Source organism: Mercurialis annua, linkage group LG1-X, assembly GCF_937616625.2.
Source record: "Mercurialis annua linkage group LG1-X, ddMerAnnu1.2, whole genome shotgun sequence".
Classification (NCBI taxonomy): Eukaryota; Viridiplantae; Streptophyta; class Magnoliopsida; order Malpighiales; family Euphorbiaceae; genus Mercurialis; species Mercurialis annua.
Window position 1 is genome coordinate 4,365,450 of NC_065570.1, and position 21,124 is coordinate 4,386,573.

At 30.4% G+C, this 21,124-nt stretch overlaps 3 protein-coding genes across 4 annotated transcripts; all 3 read right to left on the minus strand.

Moving 5' to 3' along the window:
• Positions 1-4,155: 4,155 nt before the first annotated feature.
• On the minus strand, positions 4,156-6,230 carry LOC126661931 (peroxidase 44-like). Its single transcript, XM_050355815.1, has 2 exons — positions 6,003-6,230; positions 4,156-5,253 (listed from the first exon to the last, which is right to left on the minus strand). The coding sequence occupies exons 1-2, from the start codon at positions 6,198-6,200 to the stop codon at positions 4,342-4,344; spliced, it is 1,110 nt and encodes a 369-aa protein (XP_050211772.1). The 5' UTR covers positions 6,201-6,230; the 3' UTR covers positions 4,156-4,341.
• Positions 6,231-11,798: 5,568 nt separating this feature from the next.
• On the minus strand, positions 11,799-16,031 carry LOC126661915 (pectinesterase-like). Of its 2 annotated transcripts, XM_050355799.2 has the most exons (5): positions 15,942-16,031; positions 15,632-15,689; positions 15,201-15,302; positions 12,793-13,947; positions 11,799-12,495 (listed from the first exon to the last, which is right to left on the minus strand). In XM_050355799.2, the coding sequence occupies exons 4-5, from the start codon at positions 13,850-13,852 to the stop codon at positions 11,816-11,818; spliced, it is 1,740 nt and encodes a 579-aa protein (XP_050211756.1). In that variant the 5' UTR covers positions 13,853-13,947; positions 15,201-15,302; positions 15,632-15,689; positions 15,942-16,031; the 3' UTR covers positions 11,799-11,815. The 2 variants fall into 2 exon arrangements, with proteins under 2 accessions (XP_050211756.1, XP_050211759.1); XM_050355802.2 differs by lacking the exon at positions 15,942-16,031 and having other exon boundaries at positions 12,793-13,748; positions 15,632-15,766.
• On the minus strand, positions 15,868-19,042 carry LOC126661924 (cyclic dof factor 2-like). Its single transcript, XM_050355808.2, has 2 exons — positions 18,689-19,042; positions 15,868-17,605 (listed from the first exon to the last, which is right to left on the minus strand). Exons 1-2 carry the CDS (start codon positions 18,821-18,823, stop codon positions 16,202-16,204), a joined length of 1,539 nt encoding a protein of 512 aa, XP_050211765.1. The 5' UTR covers positions 18,824-19,042; the 3' UTR covers positions 15,868-16,201.
• Positions 19,043-21,124: the final 2,082 nt, after the last annotated feature.

Consider the following 21,124-nt stretch of genomic DNA (forward strand, 5'->3'; position numbering starts at 1 on the left):
TCATATAATAAAAATAAAAATAGAAGCGCTGCACTGCGATTCGACCACTGAATTATTCCTTTAAATGATTAATCATATTATAGAAGTCCGAAAAACGAAAATTGATTGATAGGAGACAGTGTACAATATAACAGGCTTGACAAGTTGCAAATGAAGGCACTTATCCAGAGAGAGGAGCAGAGAAGTTGCTGGATAATCCACATAATTTAATTGGAATATCAATGATATATAGTTTATACTTACTCCAAAATTCACCTCTCTGCTTTTCTTTTTTTAAATTGTTAATCTTGGAACTCTAACTTCAATCTTTAAATGTTCTTGATCACTTTTCCTGAAGTTTTTCTATCTTTAATCTTGCTGATACTAATGGTTTTATTCTAATAACAAAGTTTGATATATCCATATGCTATTAGAAATCTGCAGTAATCAAGTGAGTGTATTGAGTTATGACAGAACAGGTTTTATTAGTTCTAGCTAAAAAATAATTTTTTAATTATGGTCTAATATGAAGGATTTCATTTCTGTTAGTTAAGTTCACTTAATTTGAATCTAAATTTGCTCATTTTACAACAATTGAAATAGTTAACTTTGTTCAGTTAACCAACTCAAATGGTATAAGCAATATACAGTAATCTGTTAGGTCGTGAGTTCAATTCCTCCTACAAACTAAACGCCTACTCCTCTCCAATTATCAAAAAAACTTTGTTCAATTAAATCATAAAAATACATTAAGAGAAACTAATAATTCAATAACTAAATCGATTTTTTGATAAAATAATTTTCTTATTTATTAGTTTGTCTTTTTGATAAATATATTTCCAAAAAATGGGACAATTTAGTCCGTTAATTTAATAAGTTAAAATAATTATATCCAAACACAATTCGATTAAAGTTATTGAATTGTTTTCTAACAGAATTAATAAAGTAAGTTCATGTTAGCAATTAGACTGCCAATTTTTTTTTAAAGAATATACATATTGTCAAAATGGTCAAAATCATAAATAGAAAACTACTTTTTAATTAAAAAAATCATAAAATTATTTATTTGATTAAAAGTGAAATAAAAGGCACATGTTTGAATTTCTTTTCAAATGATTAGACATTGTTTTCTTTTTTTCTTAATTTTTTTATGGTGAATGAGAAAATAAATTTTTCATATACTGTGAACCCATTTTTATATGAAAAAAAGATCATTCATGCTTTTAAAATTTGTCTCGAGAATCAAATAAATTTTCAACGTCCAAAAAAATTCAAGTATATTCTTAATGTCTTAAAACGTAAACAACCATACCTCCAATTTGGACACATAAATAAGATGTTAGAGATTTAATTGTCAAAATCAAAGGTCTGGTTGTTCACTTCTTAAAATGTTTTGGAATATATTTAAAGTTTTCCAGACGTTGAGAGTTTATTTGATCTGAAGGCGAATTTTAAGAGCACGGACCCTTTTCCCTTTTTATTTAGGGATGATGACAAAAATACCTAAAATTTTAAAAATATTTACAAAAATACCTGTAAACTTTTTTTATTTACAAAAATACGACTGATTTAAAATTAATTACAAAAGTACCAAAAAATGAAAATTAATTACAAAAGTACGATTTGTATAATGTCGGTATAATTATGGTATAATTTTGGAATATTAAAACTATAAATCAGATAATTTAAAAATAATATTTGGTTTATTATTAGTATAATTTCAGTATATTTTTATATATATTTTCTAGTTGATAACATGTATATTTTTTTTGTATGTATTTTTCACTATAGTTGGTAATGAACTAGAGAATTTGTATATTGTTGGTATAATTTTAGTATATTGTTAGGTTAATATTTAGTATGTGATGTGTAATGTTGATGTAATAATAAAATTTCAGTATATTTTGATGTGTACACTCTTGGTATACTGTTGGTATAATTTTGGTATATTGTTAATTTAATTTTTAGTAAATGATTTGATATAATTTTTGTAAATTTTTATTTAATATTAATAAAATCTCAGTATGTATAATGTTGGTATAATTTTGGTATAATATTGATATAATGTTGATATAATGTTAGTTTATTAGTATACTGACATTATACCCACAGCATACACCGTATGTTTGATATTATTTTTTATTTTTTTGTACTTTTATAAATATTATTAAAAATTTATAAATAAAAATAGTTTACATGTAATTTTATAATTATTTTCATTTTTTTGATAAATGATGTAATTTTCTTTTTTATTTATATTGTTTTGTAAAAGGTTTGAAGATGGGCTTAGACCCACAACAAGGTTAAAGCTTGCAAATCCAAAACAAATAGAGAAATATGTGCAAATGGGCATTAAGTACTGGTCAAAAACAGTGACATGGAGAATGTGTATAAGTGGTTGCCTTGAGGAACGTGAGACAAATATGCATATGTATCCATACATCAGCAGTTAAAGTTTGGATGTGAGAAAAAAAAAAAAGTTTTGTGTGAACCTAGTTCGCTTCTTTATTGATTGGATATGACTTTAATTACATCACGTGTTATGTATTCAATGGATAGTTTATAATCCTACGTGGCGAATTAAGTTCACACAAATATTTTTCGAAAAAAAAGGGTTAGTTGCGACAATTAAGGAAGACGTGGACATCAGCTTCAGATTTACAAAAAAATATATGTCGCCGGTTTTATGAAGAAGAACGTTGTAGCACTTAAATATTTAAAGGATAATTTCTTGAGGTTGGCTTCAAATATAAAAAGATAACTGCTTGAAGTTTTTTTATATATACTGCTAAACATAACTAGTATAAAAAAAAGAGCAATAAAATTCCTGATCAAAATTTAAAAACAAACCCAACGACATAAACACTATGCATTTCTTATTTTCATACTTGTAAACACCTTTACAAACTTGAATTCGATTCTATTTTCAGCTATTTGGCAATAGTTAGTTGAATACTTGTTATATGGTTAACTAAACTCACTAAATTGTTTGTTATTAGTCAAATTTACACGTTCACAACCAATATTTACTCTCAGGCACATGTGCATTCAATCCTTTACTGTTTGTTCTCCCCAAGAGACCTAACACGCAGTGGCGGAACCAGGACTCGAACTCAGGAGGATCGAATGTTTTGCGGACGGCTATTAAAAAAATAAAATGACAGTAAAGTAAGTGGAAAATAGGAAAATAACATTTGTAGGGGGCGGTTGTAACAAGGAAAAACCGCCCCTATAACTGCAGGGGCGGTTCCCCTACAAATTGCCCCTACATGAAAAAACCGTTTTCTATTTTATTTTATTTTTTCGGCCAGGAGGGTCGGAATGAAACAACGTACACGTACATGAAGGTTCTATTGTTATTATTTTGTGTATTTTATTTATTTCATCATTTGAATAAAAATTAATTATTTCTCCCGTTTCAAATTAATAGAGCACCTTATTATTTTTAATGTTATAAATTACAGACTACATTTTATTTTTGGCAAATAAGTTAAAGATTATAAAAAAAATTTAATACAGATTAAAAATCTTATTTACCTTAGTAACATAGTTATCCTCAAATAAGTTAACTGTTCCACATTTTAATATCAAATGCACCAATTAAAAAAAATTAGTCATTAATATTATTATTTAAAAATTAAAAAAATAAATTAAAATTAAAAAAATAAATTAAAATTAAAAAAAAAAGATTAAAAGAATTAGTTTTAACCAATTTAATAAATATTTTATATTTTTTATATTTGTCTCAATAACCTAACATTTTGAAATGGAGAAAAATTCAATGGTGATAAACTAATAAACCAATATTTACTTCCTCCGTTTATTTTTAGTTGTCGTTTTAGGCAAATATTTTTGTCTATCAATAGTTGTCACTTCAGAATTTCTATGTGACTTTTACAATATATTCAAAATTTGACCTTCTGATTAGCTCACTTAATTAAATACTAATTTAATTTTCAAAATTAAATCATCAAATAGTGGGTTAATAATTCTATTTTTAAAACTAAAATTTTCAATAGTGAAATTTATAAATAGAATTATATTAGTTTTTATATTTATAATTTAAAATAAAAAAAGCACTTTCTTAAATTTAGCAATCTAACCTAAATCGACAACTAAAAATGAACGGAGGGAATATATTATAAAAGATAAAATAAGCATAGAAGGCAACTGAGATAAATATGTAATAATGCCAATATATTCTTCTTGAAAATGCAAGAACAGAACAGAATACAAAAATCAATACAGCATTTTGATTCTCACAAATGAATTCCTGCATAGGAATCTATAAAAATTGGTAACAGAAATCAGAAAACAAAAAAAATTGTGTTGAAGAAATATGTAGATAATTAAAATAATCACTTAAAATATAAAGAAAAAAGGTGGTCTCTTTTTCTCAGCTGGCTTTGGATTAGTTGCTGTTTGTGGGGTATTAGATGTAGGATTAGTTGCTGTTTGTGGAGGATTAACGGTAGAATTAGTGGATTGATTTGGAGAATTAACAGTCGGATTAGCTGTTGTTTTTGGGGTATTAAAAGCCCTACAATTTGTTCTAACTTCACCAGCATTACCAACAAGAACATCAAAAGTTATCAACTTCACCATTGCACTTGCGAAGCTCTGCGTAAACCCTAGCCCGTTTCGTGCAAAGCCCGAAACGATACCCGCACTTGATCCATCAATGGCAAGCTGTTGATCAATCTGCAGTATCCCTCTCCTCATCATCAACTGCTTATAATACTCATTATCAAATGTAGACCCCGTGCTTTGATCCAAAAACACAGCCGGGTCAGAATTCGAAGAAGAACATATCCGACTGAGATTTGCAGCTAAACTAGGGTCCATATTCGGATCAAAAGCGCCATTCGAAACGCGTTCTTGGAAGAAACTGCAGTGAGCAACACCAACTGTATGTGCACCTAAAAGTGTCACCATTTCGGGGACTGTAAATCCCTTTGATCGGAAAATTTGAAATGCTTGTGGAACTGTAGATTGTGGTCCGGGCAAGTTAACGTTGGCTATGTCGGAAACTAGACCGTCTCGTCTGCCTGTCGGAACTGTGTATCTGGGTCCTCCTGCTAGGGCAACAGCGTCCCTTGTTGCTAGGGCTATGATGTCTGCACACGACACCATTGAAGGGCACACTGCTTCTATAGCTGTCTTGATCGCGTCGATCAATTCATATCCTCGAACCGTCTGGTTGGGTCCGGCTTGTTTCTCGCGTTGGGTTTGGTCGGTTGGTTTTGGGTCGATCAGGATCGACGCATCACAACCCTGTCCACATAAGATCAGTCCATAACTTAATTAGAAGGTGTTCTGAATACATGAGACTTGTTAATTGCTTTAGATCAAATTTTAGGCTTATACAAAAAATAAATCAAAGTTCGGTTCAATTTTTTAGTTTCATTTGAACTAAAAGTGAACTGAAAATACTCTTTTTCTCAAAAGAAACTAAATTTAAAATTAATTTACAAAAAAATCAAAATTAAACCGAATTAGATTTGTTGGTTTTGGTTTGATTTTTGTACACCCTGCATATAGAGGATACCGAACTCCTTAACATTTGTACAATCATGTGTTATATATCTAGAATACTACTTTAAATATTCAGAGAATATCAAACTAACTAAAATAGAATATAAGTGACGGTGAGTCCTAACATTATTTTTTGTACAAGCCTAAAATAATTAAGACCAAATGATCAAAAAAGCCAAATCTTTCATAGAAGTTTTACAAAAGTCTAATCCTTTCAATTTTATTCAATTTATCGCGAAACACATGATTTCGTTTTAATAATGTCCAACTATATAATTTTGCGAAACGCATCGCCACACATCAGTGCATATAAGTAAAATTTTATAGTTGGACATAATTGAAATAAAATTATGTGTTTCAGGACAAATTGGATAAAATTGAATGATTTGAACTTTTGTAAAAAATTTATGAAAAGTTTTGCCCTTTTTAATCATTTAACATAAAATAATATATAATACTAGTATTATATAGGAATGTTAAAAGCTTACTTTAACAAAACAATCATGAAACTGCAATCGAAGTAGAGCTCCAGTTATGGATTTATCAGACTTAAACCGATTTCCGATCACTTGAAGTACGATTGATTCAGCTTGAGGACATGTTGATTGATAAAAACCAACTCTCAAATCAGCTAAAACAAGGGGAAGAGCAAAGAAAAAGAACAAAAATGAAAATTTAATTTGCATTTTGAAATTTGAATGTATTGATTAATTTTGAGTATGATTTTAGTTATATGAATTGATGGAGGTAACACAATTATATATAGATGGAGAATAAGCGGTATAACGTGCTAGAGAGGTTTTTAAAATACGTGCTTACAACTAATTTAAAACCATGCTCAATTATTATTATGTTTTTAAGGACACTCTAATTATTTGACATATTAAGGCCACATACATAGTTTTATTTAATTTTTGCTATAATTGTTTTTGGTACTATAATTTTATATATTTGTATCTTTGACCAAGTGATGAAAATATTTTAAAAAATATTATGACAATATGTGTTTCATTAATTTTGCAATTTGTGATAATTAATCTAACCCTCAATTTAAATCTATTTTCAAAATTCAGTTTTTATAATTGATGATTTAGTTTTTAATTCCTCGCATTTGAGTTTATATTGAGGATAATGTGTCCCGGAATTGATTCTAACTAAGGATTGAATGTAATTGTCACAAAATTCAAAATTTAACGGATTAGATTATCATAAATTAAACAATTTAAGGATATTTTTTTATTGATGTACCATTTTTATTTAAGAGAAACTTTTCTTTCTCTTTTAATATGAAAAATATCTATTATATTATTCATAAAAATATTACAGGATGAATTTTAAAAGTGATATAGATAACACAACTCTATCAACTACATATTAAAGAATAAAAATTTTCTACAAATTGGGCTGCCGGAAATTCCTGTAAACTGGCCAAATGGCAATTTTACAACTGTCCACGTAAATATTCAAATTTACTACTTACTCCAACTAATTACTAAATCAACATTAAGGAATTGAATACGGGGAAATACTATTTAACCCATCATCTTGTACCATTTTCAATGTCCCTCTTTATATGACAGCATTTCATTCGTCCAGTTTTTCTTTAAAAGTGTATATTTCAAAAAACAACTTTTAATGCATCCACTCTTTGATTGTCATGTCAAATGGGCTAAAGAATGGGTTAAAAAGGAAAGTTATATAGCATTACTCATGAATATCTATTACTTCTTCAGTTCTTCTGCAATTACCATCGACCCTTTAATAATTAACGTACATGGTGCATTAAAAATATATTAATTATTAAAATTATTAATTTATTGAATATTTTAGAAGATATAATATTGAAACTAGTTCCCTAAAATTTTATTAATTATTAGAATTATTAATTTATTGAATATAAGTTATTAGAGGGTCTACATGTATTACACTTCTTTTTCCCTTTCCATTACAGTATTTAGGACGTAATCAAGATCAAAATATTACCAAGTTGTAACTCAATTTGACTTTAAACTGTAAAGTTTAAAGTTTAAAATTTAAAATTTAGGCCTTGCTTGGTTGGGGGTAAATAGACTAGGGAAGTTGTACTTTTCGGGAAGTAGCAAAGCGTTTTTGCTTGGTTCAATTTTTACATTTTACTTCCCGGGAAGTTAGATGTTTGACTTCCCTTTGACTAGGGAAGTAACTTCCCTAGCAAAACCCAAGAAAGTAGAACTTTCCTAGCACTTTTGTTGGTTTTTCCTAATTTAACCTTAATTATTTTCTTTTTTTCTTTTAAAATTCATATAAAAATATTTTTATTTATTTCAAAATATATACTTATATTATTTTATAATTGTATTTATAATAAGTAAATATTTTTATTAAATATTTTATATTATGTAAAATTCAAATAAAAAAATATAATTTTTTAATTTTAATATTTAAAAACTCTCCTAAATAGCACTTGAATCGTAAAATAAGAGATAATAAGCAAAAATTAAATTATTTATTGCTCGATTTTTAAATTAAAATTATTTGTTTAACAATATAAAAATTATCAAAGGACATTTATGTCTTTTAGTTAAAAATATAGTATATTATATTAAAATTAATTTTATACTTCCCGGGAAGTAAAAATTGAAACAAGTAACATTTATCAAACTTCCTGGGAAGTTAACTTCCCAGGAACTACACTTCCCCGGAAGTTACTTCCCAGGAATTGGTATAAAACGAATCAAGCGAGGCCTTAATTCAAATTCAATTAAGTTTTATTTTGAAATTTTGAGTTCGAACTCCGTGAAAAAAATAAAAATTAGAGTTCAAATCGACTCAATTAAATATATAAATATTTTAAAATTTATTTTTTACATAAAAATTGAACTTTTATTGTAATTAGATATAATTAGAAAGGGTAAAAATTATAAAATAACTGTTTACACCAAAATTAAAAATATGGCTAAAAGGCCATAAAAGTGCATATTCTTTTTTTAAAAGATAAAAAGGGTACTGTGAATAATTGGCCTAAGGTAGTTTACAAAGGGTGACTAGTTTAACTTCAGAGGTTGATTTTTCAAAGGTTGATTTCCATAGGTTGACTAGTTTTGACTTCAGAGGTTGATTTCTAAAGGTTGATTTTCAGAGGTTGACTACTCCATAAATTAATTCCAAAGGTTGATTTCCAGAGGTTGACTACTCCAGAAGTTAATTTCAAAGGTTAATTTCCAAAGGTTGATTTCCAGAGGTTGGTTTCAGAGGTTGACGAGTTATTCCTTAAGAGATTCAAAGGGAAGTCCATTTACAGAAGGTTAAACCCAAATTTGAGATGGCCATTAAATTATGTTTTAAATGGCCCATAAGCCCAAGATTTTATTTTCAGAAGAAAAGAAGTTAAAAGGCACGTGCATCAGCAACAGAGACACGATTGACAGTTCCTAAAGGTGGGGAAGAACGTGTGCAGTTTTCAAAAGATAAAGTTATAAATAAGAGAAGAGCAGCCAATTTGCAACCCCCGATCAAATCCAAAAAAAACCAGCCCAAAGGCAAAAACACTCAGCACTTAGCAATTCAATTTTCTTCAATCAGTAAAGAACTTTACGATTGAACTTCTGCATTTTTTACTCAAACACTTGTACTTTCACAGTATTCAATTAGTAAACACATTTACAATTGGATTTCTTTGTGTTAGCATTACTTGATTGGAGTACTTGTTATAAGGTTAACCAAACTTCAATCGCTCGTTTTAAGAAGTTAAGTTCACAAATTGAAATCCGCTTCCTGGCATGCCCGCATTCACACACTTGTTACGGTTTTCACAAAAACGCAAACACCAGTAACAATAACTAAAGTTTGATTAGGCTCAGAAAAATATCGAGCCAAACATTTTGATATTCGACAACTCGGTAATTAACGATGAGTAATTTGAGCTCCATTTGATATTGATCGAGTCGATTTTAACTATTTTTTAATAAATTATGAGTAACTCGTGAGGTGACTCAACTCAATTACATACACCCTAAACAACATTCATACTTTTTCTTCTCTATGACCCAAATAAAAAAATTACAATCTAACAGGCAATCTCAAAATAGAATCGTGAAAGATGTTAGATAACAGAAAAGTATTATTTGATTATATCACTATAATATAATTAACTTTTTATAAAACGGTTACTAAATTATAAAAAATTATGAAACGGTTATCCAACTATTTTTTTAACAAAATGGTTACTAGCTTATTGCCTTACTATATATCTATTTTCTGACCACGTCATCAAGATGGTAACCCTTTTATAAAAAATAATAATACGGTAACTGTTTTATATAAAAGTTATAATTCAGTGACCATCTTGTAATTTTTTATAATCCGGTAACTGTTTTGTAAAAAAAATATAGTTCGATGATGGCAAAAATATTTAACCTTGATGATGATGGGAAACAAGTTTGGTCATTAAGCAAGAAAATCTTCAAACGCCGGTGCAGCCGTTCAGGCCAAAATTTGAAGAGCCTAAAAACATATGCTCTAAAAACATAGAAGTTAATGTGATTAATTTTATTTTACAAAGTTACCATGTTTGATTTTTTATGAGTTCCGTTCATAAATTTAAGGAGGGAATCATCATTTATTCAAAATAAAAATAAAAAAATCAATTTAATTAATTACTCTTGTCTATATTGGTCAACTAATTATTGATTCACAAGCAAAGGATATGCCAAATTAGAATAAAACCTCACCACACCCTTGCATTACATATATTATGTTTTTGTGTTAGTTTCCTGTTGCGCAAACACCCAACAAATAATTGAGAAATATATAATTATTAATTTCGACCTTCATAATAAACTACATAATTATAATTGACGAATATCACCTTTTAAACTTAAGAAAAACGATTTTTGAACCTTCCATAGCAAGAAATCCTTTAAAATGATACTCTTAAAAGAATAAACATGTTCGCACGTTTGAACATGCATTAATGACTATATAGTCTATATTAATATTATGTATCTTAGTTTACAATGTATCTGATACCTCCACTATGCAACATACCAAACTGTCGTCTGTACACCTAGACGAGCTAAAAGAACTACGGTAGCTCAGTAAAAAACACAATCAATGCGATGAACGGAATTCTCACACTAGCTCGGCTTATGGCCTATACCATTCCTTACTTCCTTCGAGGACCGAGCTGTCATCTTCCCAATAAATTTCGTAGGACCACAGACAGAATCTGGCACTCATCAAATGTTCCCCGCATTGCGTATCTTACTCGATATTCGAGACGAAACGAGAAACTGCCGCATCAGTTAACCGAATTGTGGGGACCAAAAGAAGAGAAATGATTAGATGTGGTAGGTTTGCACGGGATGAACCTATATAAGACATCTTATGTACAAACCTTGAGGTATTTATTCTTTTACTCTACATCTTTCTCTTCTTTCCTCTTCTTTCCTCAAATACTGTCTAGATCGTCGGAGCGAATGTTCAGTGTCCTCCATCGGTATTCGGTCGGACATTGTTTGTTCTTGGTTCTTCAGGTCTAATGGGCCGGAGCAGTCGGCAGAGATTTATCACTATCCAAATTGGAATTTGTTATTGGGACTAATGATATAAAAAGATTGTGTTTATTTTTATTTTTTAGTAAAAATGTTGAAGTCATTTTAATTTTCCTCTTTAATGATATATATTGGACCTAAAATAGGGTACAATTGAAATTTTTCCTACATCGGGGTATAAAAGAAAAAAAAAGTTTAAGGTGGGGTGTTCTTAAGTAATTAGGCCTAAATTTAAAACTTTATGATATGATTATATAAAAACTGATAGTGAAATATAATGACTTATATAATATAAAATCTTAAATTCAAACTGAGAGAAGGCAATTTACTAAAAAAAATTGTCTAAAATATATTTAATGGTACATTCACACATTATAATTTCAGACATTAATTTGTACCATGAAATCAATGGTGAGCTATATAGATTTCAGAAACTTTTAACACTCCTTAATTATAAGCTGATTGAGACTATAACTCTTCAATATATATATACACAATAAAAATCCACCAAGAATTAAATATACATAACAGATCTGAAGGTCGAGAATTACGGAAAATTCTTATCTAGACCGAATTTGTAAGTGAACACCTGGTCTATAAAAAAATTCCAAAATTTACATTTTAAAATTATAATTATTACATTCTTTCTAACATTATAACTATACATCTACTCCGAATAACAATTTCAGTATCAATTAAACTATGTGTTGTTTATAATATATTATATATTACCTACAATAAAAGAAAATAATGTTAAATAAATAGCATCTTCATAAAAGATTATCTTCAAAAGGCACTTGTATTTGACCTAACCACAAATTTGCTTGAATGAAATTACTTGGAAAATAATTTTCTGCCTCTGAATTATTAGTAATAATCTCGTATCCTTCAGATTTAATTCTTTTTCTAGTATCAGCTCCAGGTCCATTATTTTCTAATTCTGCAAAACACATTTTCTTTTCTCTCTTAGAAGACCCTAATGACCAACCTTCAGGATCTATCACATTTCCTATATAAGATTGCATAATTAGGGTTCTTGAATATCGTCCGGCGGGCCGACCTAAGTACGTCGGAATATTCCAAGATTCTGTTTCTTGAGTTATATTGCAGTCATGCAATACAAATCCTGTCGTTTCGGTTCTTTCTGTCCTGCCTTGTGCAGTTACGGTGTAAAAGTTATTTAATTTGGATGATTTTCTGACAAGAATTTGAGATTTTTGGATTATTGTTGCGGAATCTCCAAAGATTATGTCTTTGGATCCGATAATGATACATTCTCGATAGAATTGTCGTTGAGCTAATGCGTATAATGAGCGTTCTGATCCTTCTATCTTGCACCTGAAGATGGCTGCTTTATCAGATTGTATTCTGAGAGCTACCGTTTCTCTATCCGATTTTGCCCTGTTTTGTATTGTCATCGACTTGCATACAAATCCATCTCCAAGCACAGCTGCAATTACACAATTATTTTAGGACTTATTAATGTTATAAGAATAGTTTGTAAAAGGAATGTGCAAAAACAGAACCGATAAACCGAATCAGATAGCACCTAAAATATAGGTTTGCTTTGAGATTATATTCAAGATATTAAGTAATCCGTTTGAGCAATCTATTTATTTGCTGAATTTATAATAATCCTTTTATATATTACCTCCAAAAAAAACAGACCAAATTAACTAGAATGTCAAAATGTAAGATACAAAAAGTTTCGGTAAACGTTAAATGATAAGTTTTCTTTATAACTTACCAATAGTAGCTGTCCGATAGGCTGGAAATCCATCTGTAGCGTGTTTCGAGTCGGAAACGATTGTTTTATCAATCCCGTCACCGTACATATACACATTGGTAAGATTCAGAGGAACAAATACATGTTCATTGTAGACTCCTGCCTTGACATATATAACATATAATCCATTTCCATTTAATTTATATGAATTTAGAGCTTCACCAATGGTTCTAAATTGCCCTGATCCATCACCAGCCACAATAGCATCAGGCTGCAGTGTACTACTCTCATTCCCCTCTAAAAGCCTCCGGTTTGCAAACGAAAACCACGACGGATAGTCGTCGCTAAGCAGGATTCGAGATGTATTATTATTTTCAGGTGGAGTTTGGATCTTCAAATACGAATCAAGAATAGCTAAAGCATTGCTCGTTTTCTGTTTCGGATTTTTGAGGGCATTGTTCATTGCCAATTTGCTATCCTTGTTCATAAGTCCGTCGCTACAAGCTTCTTGATACGCAAGGACAGCGCTCAACCAGTTCTTGATATCAGCGGAATTTGTGTCTAACAAATCCGAGTTATTAGATGCTGCAGAAACTGCAGCCTTAAGATCATATAATCCTAATGATAACAATTCATCACAATCATTTAGAGCCTGATGATCAATTCCGATGTTGCTGTCACTTAAAAGTTGTTTCGATAAATCCTTAACAAAATTCACATCTTGAATTGCTTCGTTAATAGCAGCAACAATAAAATCTTGGTAAGTCGAGTTTTTTCCATTCGTAACGTATGATAAAGAAGTTCGGCAAGTTGGAACATAATCTGTCTGCAAACAAACAGATTCAAGGGTAGGAAAGTTTGACGCCAATGCTTTATTTGAAGATGCTGACGATGAATTTTGTGGCAAATGTAGATCCGGAGCTGGAGGTGGTGGTGACAATCGAGACGCTGAGACGTCACCAGGTGTTGGAGAAGCTCTGTAAGAAGCAGCAAAGCCAATAATAACACAAGCAATGAGAACAAAAGAGAATCCTATAACAATCACATTGCCTATTTTGCCACCTCTATCGTCCAAATCCATACTTCTTAATTATTTCCGCGATTTCCGTTTACTTTTTTCTTTAGGGTTCGAAGAAATGAACAAGTGTCTTTTCTAACACAAGTTCTTAATTCTCCCTAGACAAATAAACACCTTATTACATTAGCAGCAAATAAGGATGGTCTCAAACATGTAATAACATGCAGCAATTTGCAGTTAGAACTGCATAAGCCAAGCAAGCAAGCAGCCTGTTACAGCTTCTTTTGGAAAGTTAACAAAAAAAAAATGTTTATTCAGTTAGGTCTAACATAAATGACAAATTATAGTTTGTCAGTTCTAAAAAAACAGTAATTAGTTTTTAAACTATGGATAATTTTTAAACACTGAAGATTATTGCTTTAATTTCATGGATAAAAACAGTAGTAGTTAATTAGTTCTTAAATATGTTATGTTAATATTGGTGGTACGTCTATATAGGAACTTACTTAAACTACTTAAGCTATTTTTAAGCAAACCAATTATTGCATTTTCTAGAAAAACAGAAACTAAGAAAAGATAGAACAGTTTAACATTTTTATCGGTTTGGCTCACTTATTTCACCAATCTGTTGGATTATTTATGAATTCACATAGTTTATGCTCTACACTATGATCAATAGATGGAGAAGTGACAAATATTTGAGGATTTATAACTTCTTCTCCTTCATCTTAGGTGTAATAAAGCCCATTATCAATAAGTAGGAGTGTGCAAAAACCAAACCGACAAATTCGGTTCTGTTTGGTTCAGTTTAAAATTATAACTAAATTATTTAGTTAGTTCGGTTTGGTTTGATTTGGTTTGGTTTGATAGTAAAAAAATAATTAAAACTAACTAATCCGGTTAGATTTTGTTTGAACTATATATAAATTTCTCATAATTCAGTTCGGATCAATTTTGAAACAAAATCAATTTCCTTTTCCTTTGAACGATATGCCACGTCATGTAAGACACATCTCTCATGTGTTGCAAATTTCACTTTTTTGTTTAAACAATCAAAAAATGTGCACATATTCATAATCATGAGAGGTGTGTTGTATATTGACGTGGCACATGTGTTGCATGGGATATTTATTCTTGAAAGAATGTACACCCTTATTACTACATATTTTGTTATCCGCAAACTATAAATTATTTCTTCCGTAAGTTATAGCAAAACAAGATCAAAATAGCATTATTGAGAATAATACAATGGCACATAATTGATATCTTTTTCAAAATTCAAGATTTGTTTCCTGTATAATCAAATAGCACATGTTCCAATCCGCATATTTCTATAGCTAGAAAACAGAAAAGCTTTCAAAAAATTGATAAAAGAAAAGATTTGAGCAAGAAAAAAGCTAGCATTTGTCACCTGCAGAGAGCACTCATCTCCATAGCTGAAATGAAATAATTCCTCTTAAAACCCAAAAGCAGCCATTATTCCTTCCTTAGCAGTGGAAAACAACATTTTTTCCTAGAAAAAGTAAAAAGGGTAAAAATGAGCAATGTTTAAAGATATGGTCTTTTTCTGTTTGTGATGAGAAAAAGTTTTCACTTTTGCACTTGCACTGGCTTAAAAAGAGAAATTTAAAAGGAACATTAAAGAGAAGAAAAGAGGAAAAGCCGAAAAGGTCTCCTCAATAAATTCAATCTTTTAGGAGACCACTACAATTATTTATTTATTATTATTTCTTTTTAAAAATGTATGATCTAATAAAGAATTAAAATTCATCGATTACGTATGAACTCGTAGGATGAAAGATCTGAAACATCATATCATAAGCCAGGTTTTCTGCTTCATACCTCAGAATAGCAGCCTTGAGCACTAAGATTTGTTTCGCACCAAGTCTGAAATATCCACCTGGAATGTAGAGCTCATAATAAAACACAATATGTTAAAAAGCAATCACCAAGTAATCTAAAGAGAACCATTAACTTGCACTTCTGCTTGTAAAGCTGAAGTTTGAAGGTTGAATAAGATAGCAATGAGCAATTGAAAAGAACACATTCAAGATACATGAAATGAAAAAACAAGAACGGAAACAAAAAGATGCTCGAATTTCACGTTTAAAGGAAAGCAACCAAGTATGTAATATATGGAACATTGCAAAACCTGGGTTATCCTTGTAACTGAACATGGTTTTGAATAATACATACAACATTCAGCAGAACTTCCTCTTATTTTTCTGCCAATTCAAAGCAGAAGTAACGCATTACGCATTTGTATGAACTTGGAACCTACAAGTCGCGGCAGACTAGAAAAACACACTAAAGATCCTCAAATATTTACACTGTGAACTCACTGACGAGATATCTGGACAATACTTTTAACTATGAATTGGCTCGAGGACTTGTTTCCTCAGCCAAGGCCCTTTAACTGCTCTCCTGGAATGTAGTGGAGCGCGAAAGAGCTGCTGGATTTGCTTCCAGTATAGGAGTGGATTCTGGTACATGGTCCTTTCTCTCTGCTTTGGATTCAAAAGGCTTGAAGACAGAACCTTTTGATACAGGATTCTTCTGGTCTCCCTTAAGACCTAATGTGCCCCATAGAGGACTTCTTGAAGTCTCATTTGTGTCATCAATTCTCAGAGTCTTTGGAACCAATACACAATTGTCTGCTTGCTCTTCATCCATAAGATTCAAGTCTCTACCATGCTTGCCTAACTTTGGCGAGCCATTTCCTGAGCAACAACTGGTGCTAGTAGAGGATGATGGGGAAGAGCAACCATTAGATCCGTTTACGGCCAAATTTCCTGCTCCAGCAGCCCACAGAGGCACGCAGCCTAAATATGAAGCCGGTACAAGTTGCAAAGGAATGCTAGGTGAACAAAAGCTAGGAACTGCTAGTATTGGCGTAGAGCACCATTGAACTTGATTGGAATTGTTGCTATTTGGCATGCAAGGTTGTGCTGTGGACAGCTGAGCTGCTGTCATGGAGGTTGCGTTGCTCCAATTAGGGGCTACGGGGAAAACCCACGGAGGAACAGGATAACACTGTAAAGGATGTGGCACACTGAGCTCATTAGTAGGTCCCGGCAGGCCTACTGGCTCCTTTTGTGCAATAGTTTCAGGTAATTCATTTCTTCCACAAGCAGATAACGACAAGGAGGATCCGCATGACGATGGCTCCTCCGGAATTTCTCGGCAATTGGATGAACTCATCTCAGAGTATCTCTTTTGTTCTCCAAGATTGAGTGCTGTCTCCATGGATTCGCAAAGTGGTGGTTCCGGGCCAAATTTTAGCACCACGCCGTTTCCTGTTGTCGAAGGCCTCAACATGGTTTGAGATTCAACAGACGACATAAGTTGGTGGCTGGCTGAGTCTGAGTTTTCAATACTGGTAATTGGCACCCCATCTGAAGATACTAATATATGGCGGTACTGAGAGGCTAGGTGCTTATTTTTCCTCCGCCCAGCACCAATTGGGACATTTCTCATCGTTCCACCAGCTGTCCAATATCTCTGGCAATTTTTGCAGAAATGTCTTGGTTGGTTGACATTGTAGTTATTAAAGTAACAGAATTTTGTGTCTAAACTGTTACATCGTGGACACGGCACGATCTTATCTGGCTTCTTGAAAACTTTTTCTTGGTCTGTACAATCAGTCTCTGCCTCGTCTTCTTTGGGTTCGGAAGCTGCTTTTGCTACCTCATTCACTTGATTAGGGGTTTGGCCTTCTTCCGTAGTTTGTCCTGTCGCAGATGACTTAGCCGGTTCTCCTAAGTTGGCTTCACCACAACTCTCAGTTTCTCCTTTTATGTTACCATTGCAGCTATTCTGGAGATCAAATTGAAGTTATTAGACTTCATTTGCAAATTAAAATTTACAAGGAAAGCAAAAATCTAAAGCAAAAGACAAAATCAAATTACAAGAAAAATTGAATAAACAAAGAACCAAAATGCAACTCCAAACTGAACTACTACTTAACAGTAATCCTTCAATATTTTTTATATTATACTTCATTTTCATTATAATTGCGCATCTTAAATCAAAAAAAAAATCGTGCCTTCTAGCAATCATGTTCAAATATTACATATGAATTGACAATACTAAATTACGACTTTACGAGAATCTGATATAAATATGATAAAGCAATTTGATGGCGGAATGGACAGTATAGACAAAAAATCATATGATCAATTTAAAGTGCAAGAAATCAAAGAGTTAAGAGCTTAGGAACACAATCACTTTGATAAAAATGAAATCATGAGTGATACCGGAATTTCGACTTCTACTAATTAGCAAATGAAATGCTATAATTACAAACACTCAGAATCATCTATGCTATGGCCTGAACTTTAACTTCTAGAACTTCCAAAAAGAAAGAAAATCAGTTAAGCACAAATTTTAGGCCTTTTTCCTAAAAGAACATTCAAACTTGAAATTAGCATCACTGTCCTAAGAAATTAAATTGCTCACCAAAAAATAAAACACATAACAACAAAGAAGAAAAAAGAGAGACAAAAATAGAAAAGAACTCACTTTTTTCATATCATAATAAATATAATGATAATTAATTATAATATCCACATACAAGCTCAAGAACATATTCCCATTAACATTAGTTCAAAGATTTAAAGCTCATAAAAAGGAACAGTTTTTATTGTTTCATTTCATTAAAAAAACTAAAACCCCAGAAATTCAACAGCATCAAACCTCAAGATTCACCTTAAACAAAACAAAGCAAAACATCAAAACCACAAATATATCTAATATTTTTTCTATCATAAATACTTAAAATTTTGAGTACCCACCAAACTAACACACCTCAAAACAAAAACACAGACATATTTAACCTTAAAACAAACAAAAAAACAAAACATATCAAGCAAATACAATACCAAATGAACATAAATATACCTTGGATGGTGGTTTGGGCAGAATCTGAATATCAGGTACCGGAATATTTCTTCCAAAAAGCTTAATAGCCGGATCTTTACACTGAGACATATTACTATAATTACTCTTAACACTAATATTATTGGTCTGGTTCATTTGGTTTGGTGTATGAAACTAATTAAACTCTGAAGAAAAGTTATTGAATAAGAATAACCCATATAGAAACAGCATACAAGTAATAGTTATAGCAAAAAGAACGTTCAAAAAAGATTAAAACTTTTCTGTTTAAAGCTTTATAAAGGCACAAACTTTTTCACTTTTTGAGTTATTTCTCTTCTGTTTTGTTCATTAAAAACCCATAAAAACCTGAAGAGGGTTTTATTATTTTTATATTTTTAAATAGAAGAATCCCAGATGATAAAGTGTGTTATAAAGAACGTGAAAGGATCAGACTTTTTTTTTTATTTACCCTGTTAATAAAACAAATGCAAAAAACTACAATTTCTGAAGTTACTGAACAACTTCTTAATTTCACCATATGTCAGTTCTTTTTTGTTATTTTAAAGTCTTCAATCTTTTCATAAATTACACAAATAACGTCTGAACTTTTTTAAATATACTACTTTAAAAAATTATAAATTTTAACGTACACGAACTTTCAATTTTAACAGTTCAATACATGGAATGTTTTTTCTTTTGCAATTCAAGAAAGTGAACGATTTTTCGTCCAAATAGTAATAACATGGAGATTGGAATAAATATTGTTTCGGCGTCCGCATATTCTAAAATTGTTCGGTGCTTTGAATTGTAAAAAACTCAAAAATTGGTATCTGATATGGTCAAATGTAAAATACACTAAAATTTATAATTTTTAAAAGCTATTAACCCTTTTTTTAATATACAATTCTAGTGTTTGAATTTTAACTTTTTTAATTTGCATTTTTTTTTTTTTGGCAAAATAGCAATTGTATTGATTTCGGTAAATAGAAGTACATAATGTTTGTGAGAACTAGATAACAGAGATTACAATAATAACTCCTAAAAAGGAGGCTTTAAGGACTTTTTAGCCACTTCATGGGCCATCCAAGTACACATTCGCTTAACATATGAAAGTAAGCGAACGGTATAAAATTATGACTTCTATTATTGATGGAATATCTTTCTCGACTTATTCCAGTGCCTTCACAACTTCGGGTGATATTATTCCTGAAAGATAATGAGAACTACAATAAGTGATAAAATTCAAAATTTTCATACAAATCATACCAACAACTGTTACTATATTATAGCTGCATCAGAACTTATCTTGAACATTGCAGTAGAGGTCTTCATCAACGTACTTTAACCTCACACGGAGTACAATATCCTCACAAGGAGTATGAAACCTCACAAGGAGTACTTTAACCTCACAAGGAGTACTTTAACTTCACAAATTGATATGACAAATTTTATGTATAATAAAAGAGATTTAAGTAGAGTAAAAAATAATATATAATTATACAAATATTTAAAAATAATATATAGTAGGAAGTTTAAATAATAAACTTTATTATAATAGATTTGATTTCAATTGAGTTTTCAATAGTTAGAATAAATTATAAATAAACAAGACAAGAATATAGTTTATAAACTAAATTCAAAATTTGTTTATCATTTTCAAATGAAAATTTGAAAAATTAGACCAAGAAAATGTAATAAAATTCAATTTCAGAAGAACAACCGATAAAATTGGTTTACAAATGATTTAATTAAATAAAAAACAATTTGCAAGAAAGGAAAAAATACATACCAGAAAGAAAGTGACAATGAATGTATTGGTAGCAACGAAACAGTGAGATTATAGAAATGAAAACATTATAACAACAGCAGATAAATTAAGTTAAAAAGAACAGTACATTGATTAAATATGGATGTACATGAGACAGTCCTTCAAATCAAAACGAGATTGCTGAAGTTCATTTCTTAAAGTTGCAGCTTTTTTGTTTTTCAATGAAGTTGACATAGTAAAGTTTATAAAAAAATTATTTTCTAAAACCACAAAAAATAGACAGAAAAAAGTATCAAAACTAAAACAGTACAGTTTTTCATGACTGAAACAAATAAAAACTAAAAACTAATCTTAAAGCAAGTAAAAGATTAAAGGTTATATGAGTTTCGATCATGATCAAATTCTAGTAGTTAATTTATTTTGAGCCAACATGTAGAGAACAATTTCCAGAACTGCAAAACAATGTTAGAAGGAACTAAAAATGAATTTTCTGCAAATTTCAATCATACTTGAAAAAAATTATAACACAATTTTTCTTTTTAAATTTCAAATTAGAAATTATCCCTAAGTGCAAAATAACTGTAAAAAAATTATACTAATTGGTAATGGAACAGTGAAATTTAAAAAAATTGAATCTCTAACTTCTAGATAATTCAAAAACGAACTGCTTCATTAAAAAATAATAGATT

Excerpts from the sequence above, each read along its gene's own strand:
- LOC126661931 (XM_050355815.1), bottom strand. The coding sequence starts at position 6,200 with ATGCAAATTAAATTTTCATTTTTGTTCTTTTTCTTTGCTCTTCCCCTT. Across the intron at positions 5,254-6,002 it reads TTCATGATTGTTTTGTTAAA|GGTTGTGATGCGTCGATCCT; the intron begins GTAAGCTTTTAA and ends TTATGTGGACAG.
- LOC126661915 (XM_050355799.2), bottom strand. The coding sequence starts at position 13,852 with ATGGATTTGGACGATAGAGGTGGCAAAATAGGCAATGTGATTGTTATA. Across the intron at positions 12,496-12,792 it reads CTATCGGACAGCTACTATTG|CTGTGCTTGGAGATGGATTT; the intron begins GTAAGTTATAAA and ends GTGTAATTGCAG.
- LOC126661924 (XM_050355808.2), bottom strand. The coding sequence starts at position 18,823 with ATGAACCAGACCAATAATATTAGTGTTAAGAGTAATTATAGTAATATG. Across the intron at positions 17,606-18,688 it reads TGCCCAAACCACCATCCAAG|AATAGCTGCAATGGTAACAT; the intron begins GTATATTTATGT and ends TTTGATCTCCAG.